Below are 19604 nucleotides of genomic sequence, written 5' to 3'. Positions count from 1 at the left end.
TGCACATCAGCTCATATTATTAAATTAGCATTTCAGTTTCTAAAGAGCTTTTCTGTTTTGTTACTGACTTTCTTTCACTTCAGTTTCAAAAGATTGATGATGTCCTCAGTAGGTTTGTTTCCTCCATGAAGTTGATCACAACCTACTCACAATTTGTAGGCTGATTACAGGATCACATACTTAGAGCTAGAACAGAGGTCATCCAATCCAAGCCAAGCCCTTCATTTTACAGATGAAGAAACAGAGCCCGTTTGCTTAAGCGACTGTCTCAAGGTCTGCTAAGTGGCAGAGTCTAGGACCTCTGACTCTAAGGCCAGCAAAAGTTCCACTGTACCTGCGGCTTTTATTTCATGAATGGCAGGGGTTCCCACAATCAATCGCCTGGGAATGGACCTCTCTGAACGAGGCCTGGCTAGTTCTTTGTGACAGACACAGAGGGAATCACTACTAGTTCATAACTGAAAACTTTTCAGCTTGGGAGGGTCCGTCAACCCTATGCTTCATGGGCAGAGAACACCACAATTGAGCAGAGCTTTTGTGGAGGAGTCTTGGTTTAGGGAATTGTAATCTCATGCTCTACCTTTTACTGACCCTACACTAAACACAGGCATAGGTGCAAACTTCCAAAACCAATCAATCAACAAGTGTTTATTAAGAACACATCAAGTGCCAGACACTGTGCTGATACTGGGAGTCCAGTTCTGTTCTAACGGGGACCAGGGGAGACAATATATACATCTGAACTTATAAAATAAATAGAGAGAAACTGGAAGGTAACCTTAGAAGGAGTGTCACTAGAAGTCAGAGGAACCAGGAAAGCCTAAAGAAGTGGGGCTTGATTGAGGTGAGTCTTTTTTTTTTAGGGGGGAAGGGAAGGCAAGGCAATTAGGGTTAATAGACTTGCCCAATGTCACACAGCTAGTTAAGTGTTGAGGTCTGAGGCTGGATTTGAACTCAGGTCCTCCTGACTCCTGGGCTGATGCTCTATTCACTGCCCTGAGGTAAGTCTTTAAAGGAAGCAAAGGCTTCTATGAGTTGGAGGGAAAGGACAAAGGAACCAGATAGTCCAAAAGCATGGAGACTGTGTGCAGGTACTAGCACACAGGCCAGTATGGCTGAAGAGGCCACAAACAACCCTTCTGTCATTTGCCTTAGGGAAGTAACATGGTCACGCTAAAAGAGCACCAGACTTAGCATCAAATAACTCTGGTTCATGTTCCAGGTTTGTGACTTTAACATCTTTAATTTTCAGTTTCCTTGTTTATAAAATAGAGATTAGATGATACAACAGAGACTTCACAGAGTTGTTGTGAGGACTCAATGAAATAATCTTTGCAAAGCATTTTAAAGCATAAAGGTTTTATTTATTCTTCTTTCTACTAGTATTATTTTGGAAATTTTAGGTCAAGAGTATGGTAAAATAAAGTGATGATACGTCTCATTAAATGTTTTTTGGATATTTATAATAAAGGGTAAAAAATTATCTAAAGCTTTTTTTCCTTTCCCAACAACCTAGGTGGTACAATGGATAGCACACTGGTCTTGGAATCAGGAAGACTCACCTTTGTGAGTTCAAATCCAGCTTCAGACACTAGTTGTGTGACCCTAGACAAGTCACTTAACCCTGCTTGCCTTAGTTTCCTCAACTGCAAAATGAGCTAGAGAAAGAAATGGATAAACCACTCCAGTATGTTTGCCAAGAAAACCCCAAATGGAGTCGTGGAGAGTTGGACATGACTGAAAAATGGTTTAACAACAATAAACTGTAATTCATTGTCTCTCAGCATAGCAATTACATAATTTTCTAGCTTATCATAGTCCTAATGACTTCTAAAAATTTTTCACAATAGGAAACAGAACAGATTTGGACAAAGCACATTAAGCAGAGAGAGGGATAGCAGTCTGCAGAAGAAACCTAACTAGATGTACCAAAAATACTGAGGTCAACATCATTAGTGTGATTAAAAAGCCAGAGAGAGAGACTCTGAGCCCTGCTCTTTCTTTCCATTCCCAATACTGGCCACAGCTGATCATAAAAAAAATAACAGTCTCACATTTTACTCTCTTTACCTGTGTTTGCAAGAAGATGACTGTGCCGACCAGGTTCATTAATATCATATGAGATTGTAATACGAAACACCTGGGGTCCTAGAAGAGCTGGTGGGGAGGACACTGTGAATGTAAAAGAGTCTTCTTCATCCCAGACTTGAATATCACTGTTTGTATGCTTGTATAATATCAGACCTTCATCAACCTGTTGAAAATTCAAGAAAAATCGGCCATTGGCTTTAAAAATTTTTTTTTAATTAAGAAAGACAATAAAAGTAGAAGAAAGGATCTGCATGAATTTTAATAGCCTTGGTCTTCCTTTGTACTCTGATTATTGAAAAATCTCCTTTGTTGGGAGGGACTTCAGGGGTCATTTGGTCCAGCTCATACATGAATAAGAATCCCTTCTACATCACACCTGACAGTCATTCTGCTTTTGCTAAAGACTGGATCTGAACCACTCAGTTCAATTCAATTCCACTCAATTCAATCTAACAAGCTTTTATCAAGCACCTACTACATAACAAGCATTGTGTTAAGTGTGGATGATGCAAAGACAACAATGAAAAAAGGCCCTGGCCTCAAGGATCTTACCCTCTACTGGAGGACCTCACAATCAGTCAACTGATAAACATTTTTAAAGTATCTGCTGGGTGTCCTGTCCTATGCTAAATATCTTTTATTGTGCTAAGAGCTAGACATAAATTAAAAAAACATGCAAAAATGAACATTTAATGTGTTCTTGATATCTGTAAATGATGCCATTTTGTTTCTCAAAGACTATCTGACAAAGTACAATGTCTTGAAAAGCTATCCTTATCATATGTAGTTCAAATCTATTGTTTGGGCAAGAAACACCATCTGAAATGCAATAGTGTAAAGCACACTGGTTTTGGTGTCAAAGGACCTGAGTTCAAATCCAAGCTGTTCTATTAACCATCTCTATGGTCTCAAGAGTGTCATCTGACTTCTCTAGACCTCAGTTCCCCATATTCAAAATAAGGGAGTTGGATCAGATGATCTCTAAAACCCTTCCTAATTTAAAAATTCTCTGATATTAAAACTGAGTAATGTTTAAGAATAAAGAGAGTTATTGTAGGTTCTGGGTCTGGATTACAATATTTTAGCCTGTTTATAACTTTAGTCTGCTAGAATTAGGAGGTTAAAGTATTTTAGCTCTGATCTAGCCTTTTGTGGGTAAAATCTATAAAACCAGGGAGTTGGACTAGATGCCTTCTGGGATCCCTTTTGGCTATAGGACTAAAATCCAATGCTCCTAATGAATTCTGGTGCTTTTGATTGGTAGTATGTACAAACAATGAAATGGCACAGTGGACAGAGTGCTGAGCCTGGAGTCAGGAAGACTCCTCTTCCTGAGCTCAAATCCTACCTCAGACCCTTACTAGCTGGGTGACCCTGGGCAAGTCAGTTAACCCTGTTTGCCTCAATTTCCTCATCTGTAAAATGAGCTGGAGAAGGAAATGGCAAACCAATTCAGTATCTTTGCCAAGAAAATCCCAAATGGGGTCACAAAAAGTCAGATACAATTGAAGAACAACAAACAAAAAATTAACTGAACCCACATATGGGTATTTTTAAAGATTTTTTTTACAATGACTAACACAAAAGTTGTATGAGACAAGGTTTAGACCAACTACTACACAAAGCTGTGGAATACATGTCACTGAATTCATGTCACAGCCCATATGCAGAAAATCCCTGTTACCCCACGTAAGCTGTTTCTCTGAAGATGCATCGGCCTTAACAATACACAAGAAGGGTCTCACATCCTTCAAAGCTTTTCAGAAGGTTTCTCATTCTATAAGTTTCCCCAAGGGCTGATCTCAGGGACAAGCATTTGCTCTGCTATGAACTGATAAAGAACTCTAGGAGAGGAGTTTGAGGACAAAGAATGAATTACAAGTTGAAAGAGGAAGTCTCCAACAATAATGTCCAGAGCAATGCATTTTCACTAGGAAACAATTTTACTAGTAGTAACTGGAATTTTTACAAAAACATCTAGGGAAGTAGGTGACTGTGTAGATGAACCATTAGGAGGGAAGGAGTCCCAGAATCTAGAGCTGTAAGGATCTCTAGTGGTAACATAGTCCCATCTACCTATCTGTAAGAACAAGTTTACATAATAACGGTTTTTATTGGTTGGGGCTTTGGGAGAGCTAGATGACTGTTCCATGGATTACAAACAATGGCTAAATGTGATATTTGTGTCTGGTACACAGTAGGCACAAATGAAAATCTTATCCCCTCCCCACCTCGAACATAAGGAAGTCAATTCAAAAGGCATTTATTTATTAAGTACCTACTATGTGTAAGAAACTATGCTAAGTACTACAGATACACAGAAAGACACAAAAATGTCTGCCATTGAGGAACTCACAGTAAAAATGGATAGACAACATAGAAAACAACTATGTATAAAAAAGATATTCAGCATATGCTGGAATAATCAACAGAGTTAAGGCACCAGCATTAAGGGGGATTAGGAAAGTCTTCTTGTAGGAGATTAGTATTTTAGTTGGCACTTGGAAGAAGCAAAAGAAGCCAGGAGGTAGAGACGAGAAGAGAAGGAAGAGAATTCCAGGTATGAGAGACAATAAGTGAAAATGCCTGGAAGGGGAAGATGAAGTCTCTTGTTTGAGGAAGAGCAAGGAGGCCAGTGTCACTGGAACACAGAATATAGAGGGGAGGGGAATAAATTATAAGGAGACTGGAAAGGTAGGGAGGGGCCAAACGGAGGATTTTATATTTGCTTCTGGAGGTAATATGAAACCACAGGAGTTGACTGGGGTGGGTTGGGGGTGGTGACAGTGGTAGTCGACTTCTCTTTAGAAGGAAGTCCCTTAAACCTGAAAATATAGCTATCCAATTCCTGCAGGGATTGTAATTTTAGATAATAAAGTAAGCCTGGCTTTCTCATGTCAGAAGGGATATATAGTTTGCTAGCAACAGAAAGGAGTTATTTTGGATATTGGTTGGTCAATGGAGGCAAAGAGCTATTATTATTGTAATATAATATACCATAACTACTCCCTGTAAAAATATATAAAGACTTTCTAGCCTCTACATCAGGGATTCTTAAACTTATTGTGTGTCACAGACACCTTTTATAGTCTAAAGTCTATGGACCCCTTCTTTTTAAAAAAAAAATTCAGACTGGATGGAAATACTAAAATCTCAATTAAAAATTAATGAAAATAAAGATGCATTTTTTTCCAATGCAAATTCACAGATTCACTAAAATTTATCCATGGACCCCAGGTTAAGACCTTCTTCTTTAAACAGAGTGTGAATTTATGAGGGAAAAAATGTTTCAAAAGAGTCATTCCTCAATAGATAAAGTGGTCAAAGGACATACACAGGCTGTTTTCAAAAGAAGAAACACAAACCATCAACAAACATATAATAGAATGATCCAAGTTACTAAAACAAATTAAAACAACTCTAAGGTTTCACTTCACACCTATCAGGTTGGCAAAATTGATAATACAAGATTAGAGTTCAGGAGAAAAACTAGAGACTTATTTGTAGAGAAGTGATGATTTAACCTATGGAATCAACTACAATCTTCAAAGAAAAAGAATATAGAGAAAAAAAGAAGAGGGTCCAGGCTTAAGGTTTGGGGGATATCCTCTGAAGGGGTGGAAAATGGATGATGAACTGGTAAAGGCTACTGAGGAATGGTATAAGAAGAGGAAACAGAAGCAGAAGAGAGTAATGTTATGCGAGCTAAGGGAAAGGAAAGGGGAGTATTCTGGAAGAGGATCTTGTCAGCACTTGTAATGGCTGGAGAGAGGTCAAGGAAGATGAGCACTGAGAAAAGGCCAGTGGATTTAGCAACTAAAAACATCACCTCTGAGAGATTTCTCTTCCCACTAAAGGAATGATTATATTTTCACAGGTATATAATTTATTACTATGTCTCACTCACTAAGAGGTTCACATCTGTGAGATCAAGGCTGAGTCTAGTTACTTTGGATGTCCATTTGTGTATTTGTCTGTCTTTCATATCCATCCATCCATCTATCTATCTATCTATCTACCTATCTATCTATCTATCTATCTATCTATCTATCTATCTATCCATCCATCCATCCATCCATCCATCCATCTATCTATCTATCTATATCCAAATGGATATTTGGATATCCATTAGAGACTATGGATTCCACCAGTCTTTTTGTGCAAGCTTAGAATTGTTGAGGGGGCTAGAGGTCCCATTTCTCTGGGCCCCATCATTTCTAGTTATCTTTTTCTTAAGCCAAAAGCAAGTTAATTCTCTGCCATGTCTTGGAAAAAATACTACTAGATTAGAAGATCTTTTAGGGCACAGACTATTTCTTATTCATATTTCTATCCCCCCTCCCCCCAGGACCTAGTACAGTACACTGACACACACTCAGCACATTATCCATAAAGAAAAAGTAAATATGGCAGATGCAAAGGGAACATCTAAGAACCTAGAAGAATCATCACAAGGGTTAGCTGAGTGGCCCCATTGGGTTGTGACTACAGTACTGGATTTAGACTCTGGAAGTTCTGGGTTCACATTTCATCTCAAGACACTTACTGGCTGTGTGATTCCAAATGAATTCATTTAATTTTTCTGAGACTCGGACTGGCAAAGCTAACCCAGAAAAGAAAAATGACAAAAACTGAAGGGGGCTGTGGGAAAATAGAAACATCTATGCCCTCATGGTAGAGCTGTGAATTTGTACAGTCATTCTGGTAAACAGTTTGGAACTATGTTCTAAAAGTTACCAAGGTGAACTGAGGTATAATTGCTATACATAGCAGAGAGTGGTAAGTTTCCTAATATGTATAATTTAGGGGGATGGAGGGTAAAGAAGTAGTATAGATGGTATTTGAGGTCCCTTCCTGGGATCTATGATCTTTTCTATGAAATATTAAAAGTCAAATGAAAAGGGATGTCCAGATGGCACAGTGAATAGAGCACCGGCCCTGGAGTCAGGAGGACTTCACTTCAAATCCGACCTCAGACACTTAACACCAGCCGTGTGACCTTGGGCAAGTCACTTAACCCCAACTGCCCTGCCCTCCCCCCTCCAAAGCAAAAAAAAAAAAAAAAGGCAAATGAAAAGGCAAAATATTTTAAAAGTTACACAGTAATAGTTATGCAAATAAACAAAAGAATGGAATCTAACAAAAGACAGTCCAATCTGAATCCAGGATGTGGGCCCTGGTCATTTCCCTCCAAATCAGTGCTGTTTTTACCTCATCATACAACTGGCTTAAGTTTGAGCTTTAGGGAAGATAAGGGAGACCATTCACCTCTCCCTCTGGTATGGCCTTGAGAATGGTCAACAAGGAATCTGGGGAGAATACCTGCATAGACTAGCATCTGTCCTCCTAAGAGTACTTGGTGGTATGGGTTTTTGGTTATTTAAAGCTGGATTGGTGCTCATGGCAATGTCCATGTGTCACTCCCTATAGAAACCCACTAGATCAAAAAGAACCAAGAAACAGGGCCACTTAATACACAACCTTGGAAGTATTATTGCAGTCCAACTTTGGAAAAAAACACATCATTGGCACTTAGCTTCCCCTATCTTTTAATACACCAATCAGTGCTGAACAAATACATCTCTAATGTTTAATACCTGGGAACCTTGAGCAAGTCACTTAACTCACTTGGGTCTAAGTTTTTATATCTTTAATATGGGGGGAGGAGACAGAGAGGAATAGAGACTAGATGGCCTCAGAGGTCTTTCTAGATCTAGATACATGATGAAATATTAAAGGTCAACTGAAAAGCCAACACATTTTAGGATTACAAAACATTATCTAGTGTTAAAGTGATATAAATAAATAGAATAATGAAATCCACCAGAAGTTATTGGGAGACAGCAGACCACAGTGGATAGAATGCTGGATTTGGAGGCATTAAGATCTACGCTTAAACTCAAAACCTTGTACCTTGGGCAAGTTAGTTTAACCTTTCTGAGCCTCAGTTTCCTCATCTGTAAAATCGAGAAGTTGGACTAGATGAAACCTAAGGTTCCTTCCAGCCTGAAATCTAGGATCCCATGATCCTTCCTGCTACTGATGATCTAGAAAGGCAGAAGGCAGAGTCCTAATGGTCTCAAAAAGCCAACCCATTTGCAGATGTCCATCTGCTCATGCAAGGCCTAGTTTCTGTATGTGGCCTATAACTCACAAGCAATGAATTTTAAAGGTAAGCTATATTTGATGAAAGGAAGAATTAACTGAAATAGGACTCAGCCCCTACACTACCTCATCTGTTGATAAGCACTCTCAAAAAAAAAGAGAACCAATCAAAGTCAATGGATCTTTTTCTCAATTCCAACTCATATAATTAAAATACAAAGGATTTAATGATCTCATTACATTCTCTATTAACTTTGACTCAATTGATTCCTCTCCAAATTTAGGTTATTTACTTTCTTTATTACTACATCCAAGCTTTGAAAAGCTGTAGATTTATTTCCTGTAAGCTAGAATAATGCTTCAGTTCTAATTTGCAATGGAAAATAAATGCTGCATAATTTTTTTCTATGTAGTATTATGAAATGGCCTGTTAATAGAAGACAATAAAAGGGCGGATACATGAACAATAACTGTAATGCAATTTATATTTTATGGCAAAGAAAAAAAGTCAAGCACCATCAACCACAAAACGAGAACACTTCATTTTTAACGGTTCAAAACAATCTGAATGAGCCCAGCAATTACAGTAGGAAAAAAAAATCAATTAATCTAGTCCTGTATGTGGAAGTGATTAGGGATGCTATGAATTGAAACCTTTTTTTGACTCATTCATTATTTCTAATTAATAAGAGAGCATCCCTTTTTGAAAGCCGGGGTTTCATTTTTGAATTTTGATAATTTTACTCATATTCTTGGTTCAGTTCTTTGGGATACAATTTTTTTAGCACAAATTTTTAAGATTTTCTCATTTATACATGTAACATATAATAATTTATTTTAAGATGATATGGTAGTTTGAGAAACTGTAAACTGATTTAAGATAAAAAACTACTTATAATTAACTTACATCTGTTTACTTCATATATGCACACTATTCATTAATTCAATAAGCATTTATTAAATGCCTACTCAACATATGCCAGTCAATGTACTAGGGATTCAAAAAAAACTATAATAGTTGTATCCTCAAAGAACTTTGGGGGGATTATATTTTTTTAAAAATTATAAACAATTATCCTTATTGATTTCCAGTGATTAAGGACAACTTACAAGTTCTGAGGGGGAAAAAAATCTACTGGGAAAAATCCCAAATTACAGTAAAAAGTAAACCTGGATTGCAGAGAAGGATGGGAAGATTTAAATGAGCTGATAAATGAAGTAAGCAGAATAAGGATATTATACCCAAAGACTACAACAGTGTTAATGGAAAGAACAATAATAAAACAATTCAAACTGACTGCTGAGAAACTGAAATGCACAAGCTTAAGCCCAAAGAAAAGACAGGAGAAGGGCCTCCTCCTTGATCCCCCTGCTTCTCTGCAAAGATGGGTGCCTATGGGTATGTAACACTGAATGTAACAGAAAACTTTTTTTGGTTAGTTTTGCCAAGCTGTTTTTTTTTTTCCTTTTTAAAAGGTCTTTGTTATAAGGGATGGCTCTCTGAGAGGGAGAAAGGGAAGAATAAGATGGGAAATACAGGTGACATAAAAAAAATCAGTAGAAATAAAAATTTAAGAAAGGAAAACTGTGTGAGGAAACAAAGTTAAGGCCATGCTAGGTCTAGTCATAGTTCACTGGAATGTTAAATCTAAAGAGGGCTGGAGAGGAATCAGGAAAGCTGGAATAAGTAATAAAACCAAAGCCAGGAAGTCCGTGTGGAATCTGGGCAAACATAAGATAAAGGGGAACATTAGGTAGCACAGAGAAGATGGTTTATAACATGTTGTTTCCCTATTCCAGGTGACGATGACGTTCTTCTACAGTAGAAGCACATTAAATTGAACTCCACTCTTGCCCTTCAGCTTTGGATCAATACTACTCTTTCCCATTAGAACTCCACAGAGTTCAAGGTCATGACTTGGTGGGATAACCTTGGTGGGAGGCTTTTACCAATTCCAGGGCCTGAAAGTTGCTTGTGGGCTCCCATATCCTCTCCTCAGGCCTGTAAGACTATCCATGTTAAGGTACTAGTGGTACTGGAGTCACTCTAAAGCCTCCCTAGATTTAGAATCATCTTAACTGCATTCTTAACCATACTCAATTACTGGGCACAGGCAAGGATTCAGTAGATCTGGTTTGGGGTTGAGGTGAACCCATCACAGTGAAGACTGGAAGGAGGGATGTTGGGTGCAGAGTGAGGATATAACCCAGCCGACCAATGAGACAGTAATGGAAAAGCTACCTATTACCTTTTCTCCTTCTTTGCCTTCACCTCCTCCTGCCCTGCTTTAAGACTCAGCTCAAATGCTACATAGTAGACATCTTTCTACTGTCCACCCTCCCCCTCCTTCCCTCTGAGATTACCTTCTGTTTACACTGAATATATCTTGTATATATTATATATATAGATGTATATAAATGTATAGATATATGCAAGATATATTATCTCCCTACAATTATATACAAGATATAGTTATCTCCCTACAATGCCTGGCACACAGTAGGTGCTTAATGTTGACTGATTATTAGAAAATTATATCCTTGAGAGTAGGGACCATGCTTTGTCTTTCATTGTATCAACAGTGCCTGGCACAAAGACCTTGATAAATGCTTGTTGACTGACTGACTTTCCACCAACTTCCAGGAAAAGCTATTGGTCCTCAGGTTACAGAAATATAGTCAGACCAGATTCCTTGGGGACTCTGGTGGTCAGCCTCCTTTTTGTGGACATTGGTTGCTCATAAGTGTTCTATAAGTTAGTCTGGGCAGCTTCCAGCTCACTCAGGTACAAATTCACCACAGGGAATGTGGCCAATTGAGTGAGTACAGAGAAAAACGGGATGGAATTTATATAGTTTATGTAAAAAGGTGTACTTTGGGGGCTGGAAGGCAAATAATATTATTTTATTTTTTAAAATATGTTTTTATTTATTCCATTAAATATTTCCCAAATACATTTAAACATTTTTAATATTCTTTTTTTAATTGAGCTAAAAAATGTCTCCCTCCCTCCCATCCCTACCTTATCCCTTGGGAAGGCAAGCAATATGAGATTGATTATACATGTGAAGTCACACAAAACGTATTTCCATATTGGTGATCAAACCACATTATTTTCATAGGGTTCTACGGTGGGCAGGGAGCAGAGCATCTAAGAAGTTCAATTCATGTACTCTGTGTAGTGGGGAATAGGCCATGGGAAGGTAAACCCTGGCATCTGGGCCAACCAGTGTAGTAAAAGAAGTATCAAGGGCAAGAAATATTAAATTCATATGTGATGGCTTCGAGGCTGTATTGTTCTGCAGAGGTCGAACTTCTTACTCTTCTTGAGAAATAGTATTGAGGTTCTGGTGGGAAACCTGGAGGGTCCAATGAATCCCTTCTACCAGTTCCTTTTCAGAAATTCCTGTAGTCTCTGACCTGGCCAATGAGTAAATCCAGCCAGCTGGAGTAGGTGCTCCAGGGACGAAGTTAATCCCTTAATAGCACAGATGGGGATAATGTCTCCACTCCGCAGTGCTAAAAGCATAGCCCACCAGTAGTGTCAAACTCTAAGAGAAATAGGGGCCACTAATCCGTATATAAGGATCCCTGTGGGGCATATATTGACTTAGCTTTAAAATGTAATATTGTCTATGTTTTATTGCATTTTTTGAGGCAGCTATGTGGCTCAGTGGACAGAGTGTTGGGTCTGGAGTCAGGAAAACCTGAGTTCAAATCTGGCCTCAGACACTTACCAAGTGACCCTGGGTAAGTCACTTAGTCCTGTTTGCCTTAACCCACTTTAGAAGGAAATGGCAAACCACTCCAGTGTCTTTGCCAAAAAAAATCCCATACATAATCACAAAGAGTTGGAGGCAACTAAATAACAACAAATTGTATTTTTTTATTTTATTAAACTTCTCTTAATTACATTTTAACCTAGTTCTGGAGTGCATTTGGATTGCTGTAAGCCACATGTGACCAGAGCCTCTGGTTTTGCACTTGGCTCTGTGACCCACTGTAGCATCCTGTTAAAAATGTGCTTTCAAATCCACCCAACAGATGCCTTCTTACATGAACAATGGGTTCACATCCTCAGTTCTTCCCCACTCCCTAAACGTATCAAGGTCCCTCTGGTGAGTTTACACTGGGTATATAATGCCCTCTGGCTGGATGCAGTATTCATCTATTTCATGAAGTGCTTTAAGTGATGCTAGGAGGAAAATGTAAGCCTGAGTGTCAGTTCCCCCTGATTCTCATGTAATGGTTACATCATCCAGCACCACCCAGTGGGTCCACAGCTACCCTGGGGAGGACAGAGGTGGGCAGGCTCCACTTGGGCTGAGTACTTTTCAATATTCCCTAACTTAAATGCACAGGAGTTTGGTCTCCTGTGTCATCAACAGGAACCAAAGTGAGCATTTCAACTATGTATCACCAGGCATGCATGGGTTTCCAAGGTGTTGTGCTCTATATAGCTCTAACCATTATTAGTTCAGATTTCAGCTTGGGTTGAAATGAGGCACCCAAGTCACTGGACGCAGGGGTTTACTTTGCCTAAACACAGTAAGGATATACACCAAGAATACAAGGACATACAGCAAGGAATGAAGCCCCCCTTGTCTCCATCTAGAAACAGGGCTTGGTGACTCAGGCACCCACCAAGTCTAAGATGCATTGACTATATGGGGCTGGGACCTCTTAAGTTCCCAGATCATGCAGATGCTTTGAGGAAGCTGGGACTAATCAAGGATGGGGAGAGGGAGTCAGGGAAGCCGAGTGAAGAAAACACTAGTCCTTTCACACATGGGCACTTAACCACAGTTAAGGTGTAGAACAAATTCAAAAAATTGGGTAGAGGTCCCCAAGTCCAACAAAACTGGATAACACAAAGACGTAAGAAGGTTTAATTTTAAGAGTTAGGAATACAGTCTTGGATGGCTAAGTCTCAGGATGGGAAGGGGGTGGTTCTTTTGACTAGTCTGTGGATGTCTGAGTAGCAGGGCTGTTTTGACCTGGAACCTTCTAGGTTGTATAGACACACACTGAGCTACTCAGACAGGTGGGAAAATGCTGGAAGGACCACTATACCTCTGAACTTTTCCAAAGGCAGGACTTTATGCACATACTTCTAGATAGCATCAGTTAAGTAAGCAGCTACCTCTCTCTGGACTACTTCATCACAGAGAGACCTGGCTACACCCTTGAAGAACTGATCCATCAGGGCAGGGGAATCCCATGCCCAATCCTGGTTTAGGAACCAGAAAGCTGTTATAATCTGCCATGGTCCCTATTGCCTGTGATTTTTTTTAATGGAATTTACGATTTCATGGATAGAAGAAACTCTCTCTACCAATGCAGGCTGACACTGGCTTTACAATGTAGCCTTAGAGATTTACCTAGGGGAATTCACAGATTATAAGTGACTTGACACAGAGCTAGTATGCACCAGACACTGCACTTGAACTCAGGCCTTCCTGCCTCTGAGATTAGCTTTCTCTCCACCATATTATGTTGTTGTTCATTTGGTCATGGCCAACTCTTTGTCACCCCATGGACCATGCTGTCCATAAGGTTTTCTTAGCAAATACACTGGAGTGATTTGCTATTTTCTTCTCCAGTGGATTAAGGCAAACAGAGGTTAAGCGACTTGCCCAGGGTCCCACAGCTACTAAGTGTCTGAGGTCAGATTTAAACTCAGGTCTTCCTGACTCCGGGCCCAGCGTTCTAACTACTGAGCTACCTACCTGCCTCACCATATTGCCTATGAATAAAGAGTGGTAACTTCAGGCCGAAGTGGTCATATGTGTGTTATAAATCTCCTAAAATTCTAGGAGGAACCCTCCACACTGTCCAAAAAGGAGCTATTCCCCATTAGATAGCAGCTGGCCCAACGGGCAGCACACCCCTGCCAGATGAGACAAAGGCTACCTTGCACTGGGCTGTGGGGAACGCCCACTGGGGATGCCATGAATAATCTCCATGGGGCAGAAACCCCAGAAGATATTCTTCTTTTGCAATGAAAAGATCCTGGGAGCAAACAGTACGGCCAAATAGGGAGGGCAGCTAACCCCATTAACTCCAGACCCACTCAGTCCTTCATGCAAGCCTGCCCCAAAGTGAGGCAGTCTGCTCTGGCCACAGCATCACTGGAGGACTTAGGAGCTCTGCTGTTGTCATATGGGTGGAGGAAAAAGTTTATCTGGGGATGTGGGTGTGTATGTGTGCATAGGAGGGGGAATGGGAAATAAAGTTATCAGTCACTGGTACAGTGGGCCCCAACCTCCGAGGGCCCATCTATGCCAGGGATTAAGGGGAATTAACAGGGAAGAGCCCTCCTGAAGAGAGAGCATGGATCAAATCCTAATCACAAAGAACAAACAGAGGTTATGCAGGGTCAATGCAGATTTCACTGGAATACCAAATGCAACGGGCAACAGGGGGGCAAGAGGAATGTGTTTGTGCCATTTCCCAAACTGGAAAGTTACCATGGAGACTGCCTAGGCCAATGCATTTCCAAAGGGAGCAAGCAGCAGGCTTAGTGAAATGATGGCCCATCCCCACAACTTTTCTGCTCCAGATTGGGTTCTTTTATAGCTGGGCATGCTCTTCATTTCTCTGCATTGGCACTGCCACAAGGCACAACTTTAGCTGCCATTGTTTTCTGACACTTAGCTTCAGAAAGGTAGGGTGTTAGAGTAGAAAGGATGCTAAATTTGGAGTCAGAGGTCTTGTGTTCAATTCTCAGATCTATGCATTTAGAAGGTATATTGCTACCCATCTCTAGGCCTCAGCTTCCTCATCTGCAAAATAATGGTGTTGGACAAACTGCCCCTCCAACGTTCCCTCTAACTCTGATAAAGCCTTTGAATGATCAAGTAAGAAAGGGAGTCTCTCACATACCTAAGAATGAAGACCACGAGAACGGGAATCAGGGGATATGAGCTCTAGTCCTAATTCTGGGTCACTAACTCACAACGTAACCTTGGACAAGTTGCTTTATCCTTTTGGACACTTTTTTCATCTATAAAATGAGAGGGACTGGATGTGATGTCTGGAGTACTACTAGATACCTATTCATAAAATAATATATTTCCAGGGGATAAGAAAGCTTTTGTGGAGGTGGGAGGACCCATCTGTATGTTGTAGACATTAGTTCTGTCTCACCAAGCTTTAGGGAGCTGTAGAATTCAAGACTACTGAGGGATGCTTAAGTTGTAATTGCTAGACTACTTAGCAAGTCAGTTGTCTAATAAACTGGATCTCAGTTCCTCTATCTGTAAAATGAACTAGAATACCTCTGAGGACCCTCCTGACTCCAAATCTATGAACACCTTTCTGTGAATTATGATGCAAATGCTAAGTGGGTTTGTTATGGTTTCAACTATAAAAACCAATGAAGCTGTGACCAGAGGGAAAATAGACAAAGTGACTTAGCATTGCTGAATCTTGACTCCTTTCATAATTATGGTGAAACACCACCCTCAGTTAGCAACCGATTGTTCACCAATTCTTTCCTGGGTGCTGTTTTTGTTCCACTGGGGAGGTCAGTCGGGCAGGTAATAGGTATTTAGTAGATAATTCTTGATTAATTTAAGTTAAAATGTTCTGGGCATCTTCACCACCACCACCATTACTAAAGAACCGACTCTACCATTTCTCTCATTGGTAAAATATTATCCGGGTAGCACAGGGTGCTGGAGCAAACATTGTAAAAGGGATGATTTTAAAAAGGGATAAAGTTAAAAGTGGGTGGCAACTACAGCATTATTTGACACAGGCCACAAAACCACAGACAGCAGGAAAAGATTATCATTTCCATCTGCTGGCAAAAAGGAGACAAGGGAAACAACAGAGGAGAATGGGAAGGGAGGGAAGAGGAAGAGACTAATGACCCACCAGAAACACAACAGTTAAAAGAAATACACTTCGCGGAGAAATACAATGTATATTTTCAAACACAGAAGCTATTACATATGTGTGTATACATATAAAACTTATATTAAATTAACTCGTGTGTATGTATATATAAATATATAAAACAAATTAAATTAACTCATGTGTATATATATATTATGTATACATATATATATGAAATTAAACTCAAATATCTTCTTTGTTGACACATGTTTTGTGGCTTATATCCCTTGATACTCTGTGCCTTATCTATCAATAATTTTTTTCTCCTGCCACTTTCAAGTTTTAGGGGCTTTCTATAGGAAATGTTTTCACAATTTCCCTCAAACATCATTTGCACTGTAAGCCATCACTATTATCTATTCCCATTATTAACACCTTACCCTTAGGGCCAAAAAAATGTTAAGTGCTGGAAGGAACCTTATATAATAGCAGAGTTGGCAGGTCATCACAACCTTCCACTTCCTACTACTATTCTACTGAAAAGTGTCCTCTGAGAGGCTACCAACGCATGACTTCTTCATTTTAAAATCCCATTATCTATTCTTTCTGGTCTTTTTGTGGGTTTTCACATTCTTCAGCACACCCCCGCCCCCTGGTTACTTTGTATTCTTTTGGTTTCCATGACCCTGTTTTCTCTCTTATTTTTTCCCCACCTACATATATGTGACTTTCTTTTAAGTCCTTTGCTGGACCACCATCCAAGTTTTACCCACTCCTCCTCTAAGCATGGAGTTGCCCAAGGTTCAGTCCTGGACCCTCTTCCTTTCTCTCTATACTCTGCCCTGGCGACTTCATCAGCTCCCCCTGGTCTCTTTATCTCCTTTATACAGACAACTCTCAAATTTATATATACAGCTCTAATCTCTTACCATCAACTTCATCCAGAAGAGAGGATTAAGGCAGGGGGAGGGGAGGAGAGGCTAGGAGAAGATGAAAGGGAAAAGAAGGCAAGAAAAGGGGGAAAGAGAGAAAGAAGGAAAAAGGAAAGAGGCTAGGAAGAAAGAAAAGGAGAGAAAGGAGAAAGGAAGGACTGAGTAGGAGAAAATGAAAGGGAGAAGAGAGAGAAAGACGGAAAGGGGAACGAGGCTAAGAAGAAAGGAGAGAAAGGGAGAAGGCAAAAAAGACTGGGGGAAAGGGGATAAAAGGGGAAGAGACAAGAAGGGAGGTAAGGAAGTAAATTAGAAAGAAGATGACAGAAGATGGTATGGAGGAAGGCAATTTAAAAATAGGCACAAACTTATTAACAGAGAATTAATAAAGTTAACAGAGCTGTGAATGTGAAGACAGGAAAAATGCATTGATAGTACATGTTTCTTTACACCAGGTACCAAGTGTCACTCACAGCTATCAGAGAGTAAAGGAGAGAGGGAGAGGGGGAGTGAGAGAGAGAGAGAGAGAGAGAGAGAGAGAGAGAGAGAGAGAGAGAGAGAGAGAATGTATGTGTGTCTGTTTGTGAGTGCCCATGAAAGCCTGGCACTTAGCAAATGCTTGTTGATTGACTGACTGTGAGAAAACTGGGGAGAGGGGTGCAGCACAGAGCCAGGTAGATGGGAGCCATGCAGCCCCAGCAAATCAGACAACTGTAACCTCAAAAGTCTCTGATCTGATGAAACCTGCTAACAGGCATAACATTTTCAGGTTCACAAACCACAAGGGAATGAAAAGAGGAAACAAGTCATTTCTGTAGTTTGTGGATAATTCATACCCCAGTCCTGCCTCCTGGTTGAACTTTGAAGGACTTACGTACATATAGCAGGGCAAGCAGGAAAGGAGGAAGAGGGCAGAAGGCCTGGCAAGGACAAGGAACATTAGCACACTTAAATCACATGTCTGTTAGATATTGCTAACCCTGCCAGGGTTGACCCCCACCCCTACGTCTTTTCTCTGCTGGAGAAGGAAAAAGAAGATAAATTGCCAAGCTAATACTGGAACAGAGAAGAGGTGGGAAGGGTCAATGAGGATCATGGGAATGGGAAGGAGGACCCTTAGATTTCCTTCGGTTCCTTCTACACTTCAAGCTCAGCAGAGCTGACTGCCTAATTAAGTCTTTCCTATGGCATATTCTTTCAGCCTGTATTCAGTAATTATGTGTATCATGACAGGTTCAATTCATATCTTTTAACTACTTTCCCCTTGCTACCACACCACCATCGATAAGTCTCTTAATTAGAAACTGGCCTCTAGTGTTTGTTGTTTATCATATACAACACTTTCATCTCCCCTGTCCACATCTTCACATGGCTCTCCCGCAGGGCTAGGAAGGTACTCCCTCCTCATTTCCCCTTAGAATGGCGTTTCCTACAAGCACTGTCTTCTATGGAAAGTCTTTCTTCCTCCTTCCAGATGCCAGTGTCTTTCTCTCAACATTTTCCTCATGTATATGCTTATATATGCAAACGCTATCTCCTCCAACAGAACGTAAGCACCTGGGGAAACAAGGATTGTTCCATTTTTGTCTGTGTTCCCAGCACTTCACATAGTACCTGACACATGGTAGGTGTTTGCTAAATGTCTGTAGATGGGATGACTTTTGTGACAGTACAAAACCTCATCATCAGGGTCTTATCATTTTTGGCAGTGATTATTTTTTTTTTCTTATGAGGCAACAGAAAAAATAGGTCATTATATTTCTATTCACCCTAATACAACATTATGATTAAACAATTAAGTTGTGCTTGATACAAGAGGTACACCTTGTGCTATGTAGAAACTAATGGTTGAATAATTTACCCTTGCTAGCAAAGCAGGAGAGTGACAAGAATATGATAACCACAATGACAGCAGTACGGTGCCTACTATGCACCAGGCACTGTGTTTAGTGCTTTGCACATATTATCTCATTTGATCCTGGAAGGACTATATAAATACAAGGTATTTGTATACCCCCCACCCTCTCTCCCCACCCCAGTCAGTATTGCAAAATGACAAGCATAGTAGGTATAGAATAAATCTTTGCTGATAACATCGAGGCTCAGGTACCTTCTGAAGTCTTTAAGCAACCTAGAGGGTCCACTTACTAGCTGTGTGACTCTGAGCAAGTCTCTTAACCCTGTTTGCCTCAGTTTCTCTATCTGTAAAATGAGCTGGAGAAGGAAATGGCAAATCACTCTAGAATCTTTGCCAAGAAAACCTCACACAGGGTCACGGAGTCAGACACAACTGAAAACTGAACAACAAAGGGGTTCATTTCCCCTGCTCACCTCTGCCTTGCATATTCCTTGAGCTGGCCAGACCTTCCGTAAGAGTATGGATGGATGTGACTGGGGCACCTAACAGCGGGCCTTGACCACCCATTTCACTCATTGTTATTCTTACTGCTGGCAGGGGGCAATGTCTTCTTACAGGTACTACGCATTCACCTAGGTCTTTAGATGCTTATAGGGTGGTATGGAGAGGAGTGCATTGGACCTGGGACTTGTAGACAGATGACATGGGTTCAGGTCATGGTTCCACCATCACTTACTACCTGGGTAACCCTGAGCAAGTCACTTAATCCCTGTAAGACT

At 40.3% G+C, this 19604-nt stretch overlaps 1 protein-coding gene across 2 annotated transcripts in view; it reads right to left on the bottom strand.

Annotated features, from left to right (window-relative positions):
- LOC138167536 (chondroitin sulfate proteoglycan 4-like) overlaps nt 1–19604 on the bottom strand; it is a 112512-nt gene that overhangs the window by 3250 nt on the left and 89658 nt on the right. For both annotated transcript variants that reach the window (XM_069096518.1, XM_069096520.1), the window contains exon 9: nt 2071–2254. In XM_069096518.1, the coding sequence (XP_068952619.1) occupies nt 2071–2254 (184 nt within the window). The remainder of the gene's footprint in view (nt 1–2070; nt 2255–19604) is intronic.

This window comes from Petaurus breviceps, unplaced genomic scaffold (assembly GCF_028583685.1).
Source record: "Petaurus breviceps papuanus isolate PSGF00001 unplaced genomic scaffold, PetGlider_PUasm1.0 229, whole genome shotgun sequence".
NCBI classification, from domain to species: Eukaryota; Metazoa; Chordata; class Mammalia; order Diprotodontia; family Petauridae; genus Petaurus; species Petaurus breviceps.
The sequence above is the reverse complement of the archived record's forward strand: the minus strand, read 5'-3'. Positions and strand labels throughout refer to the sequence as shown.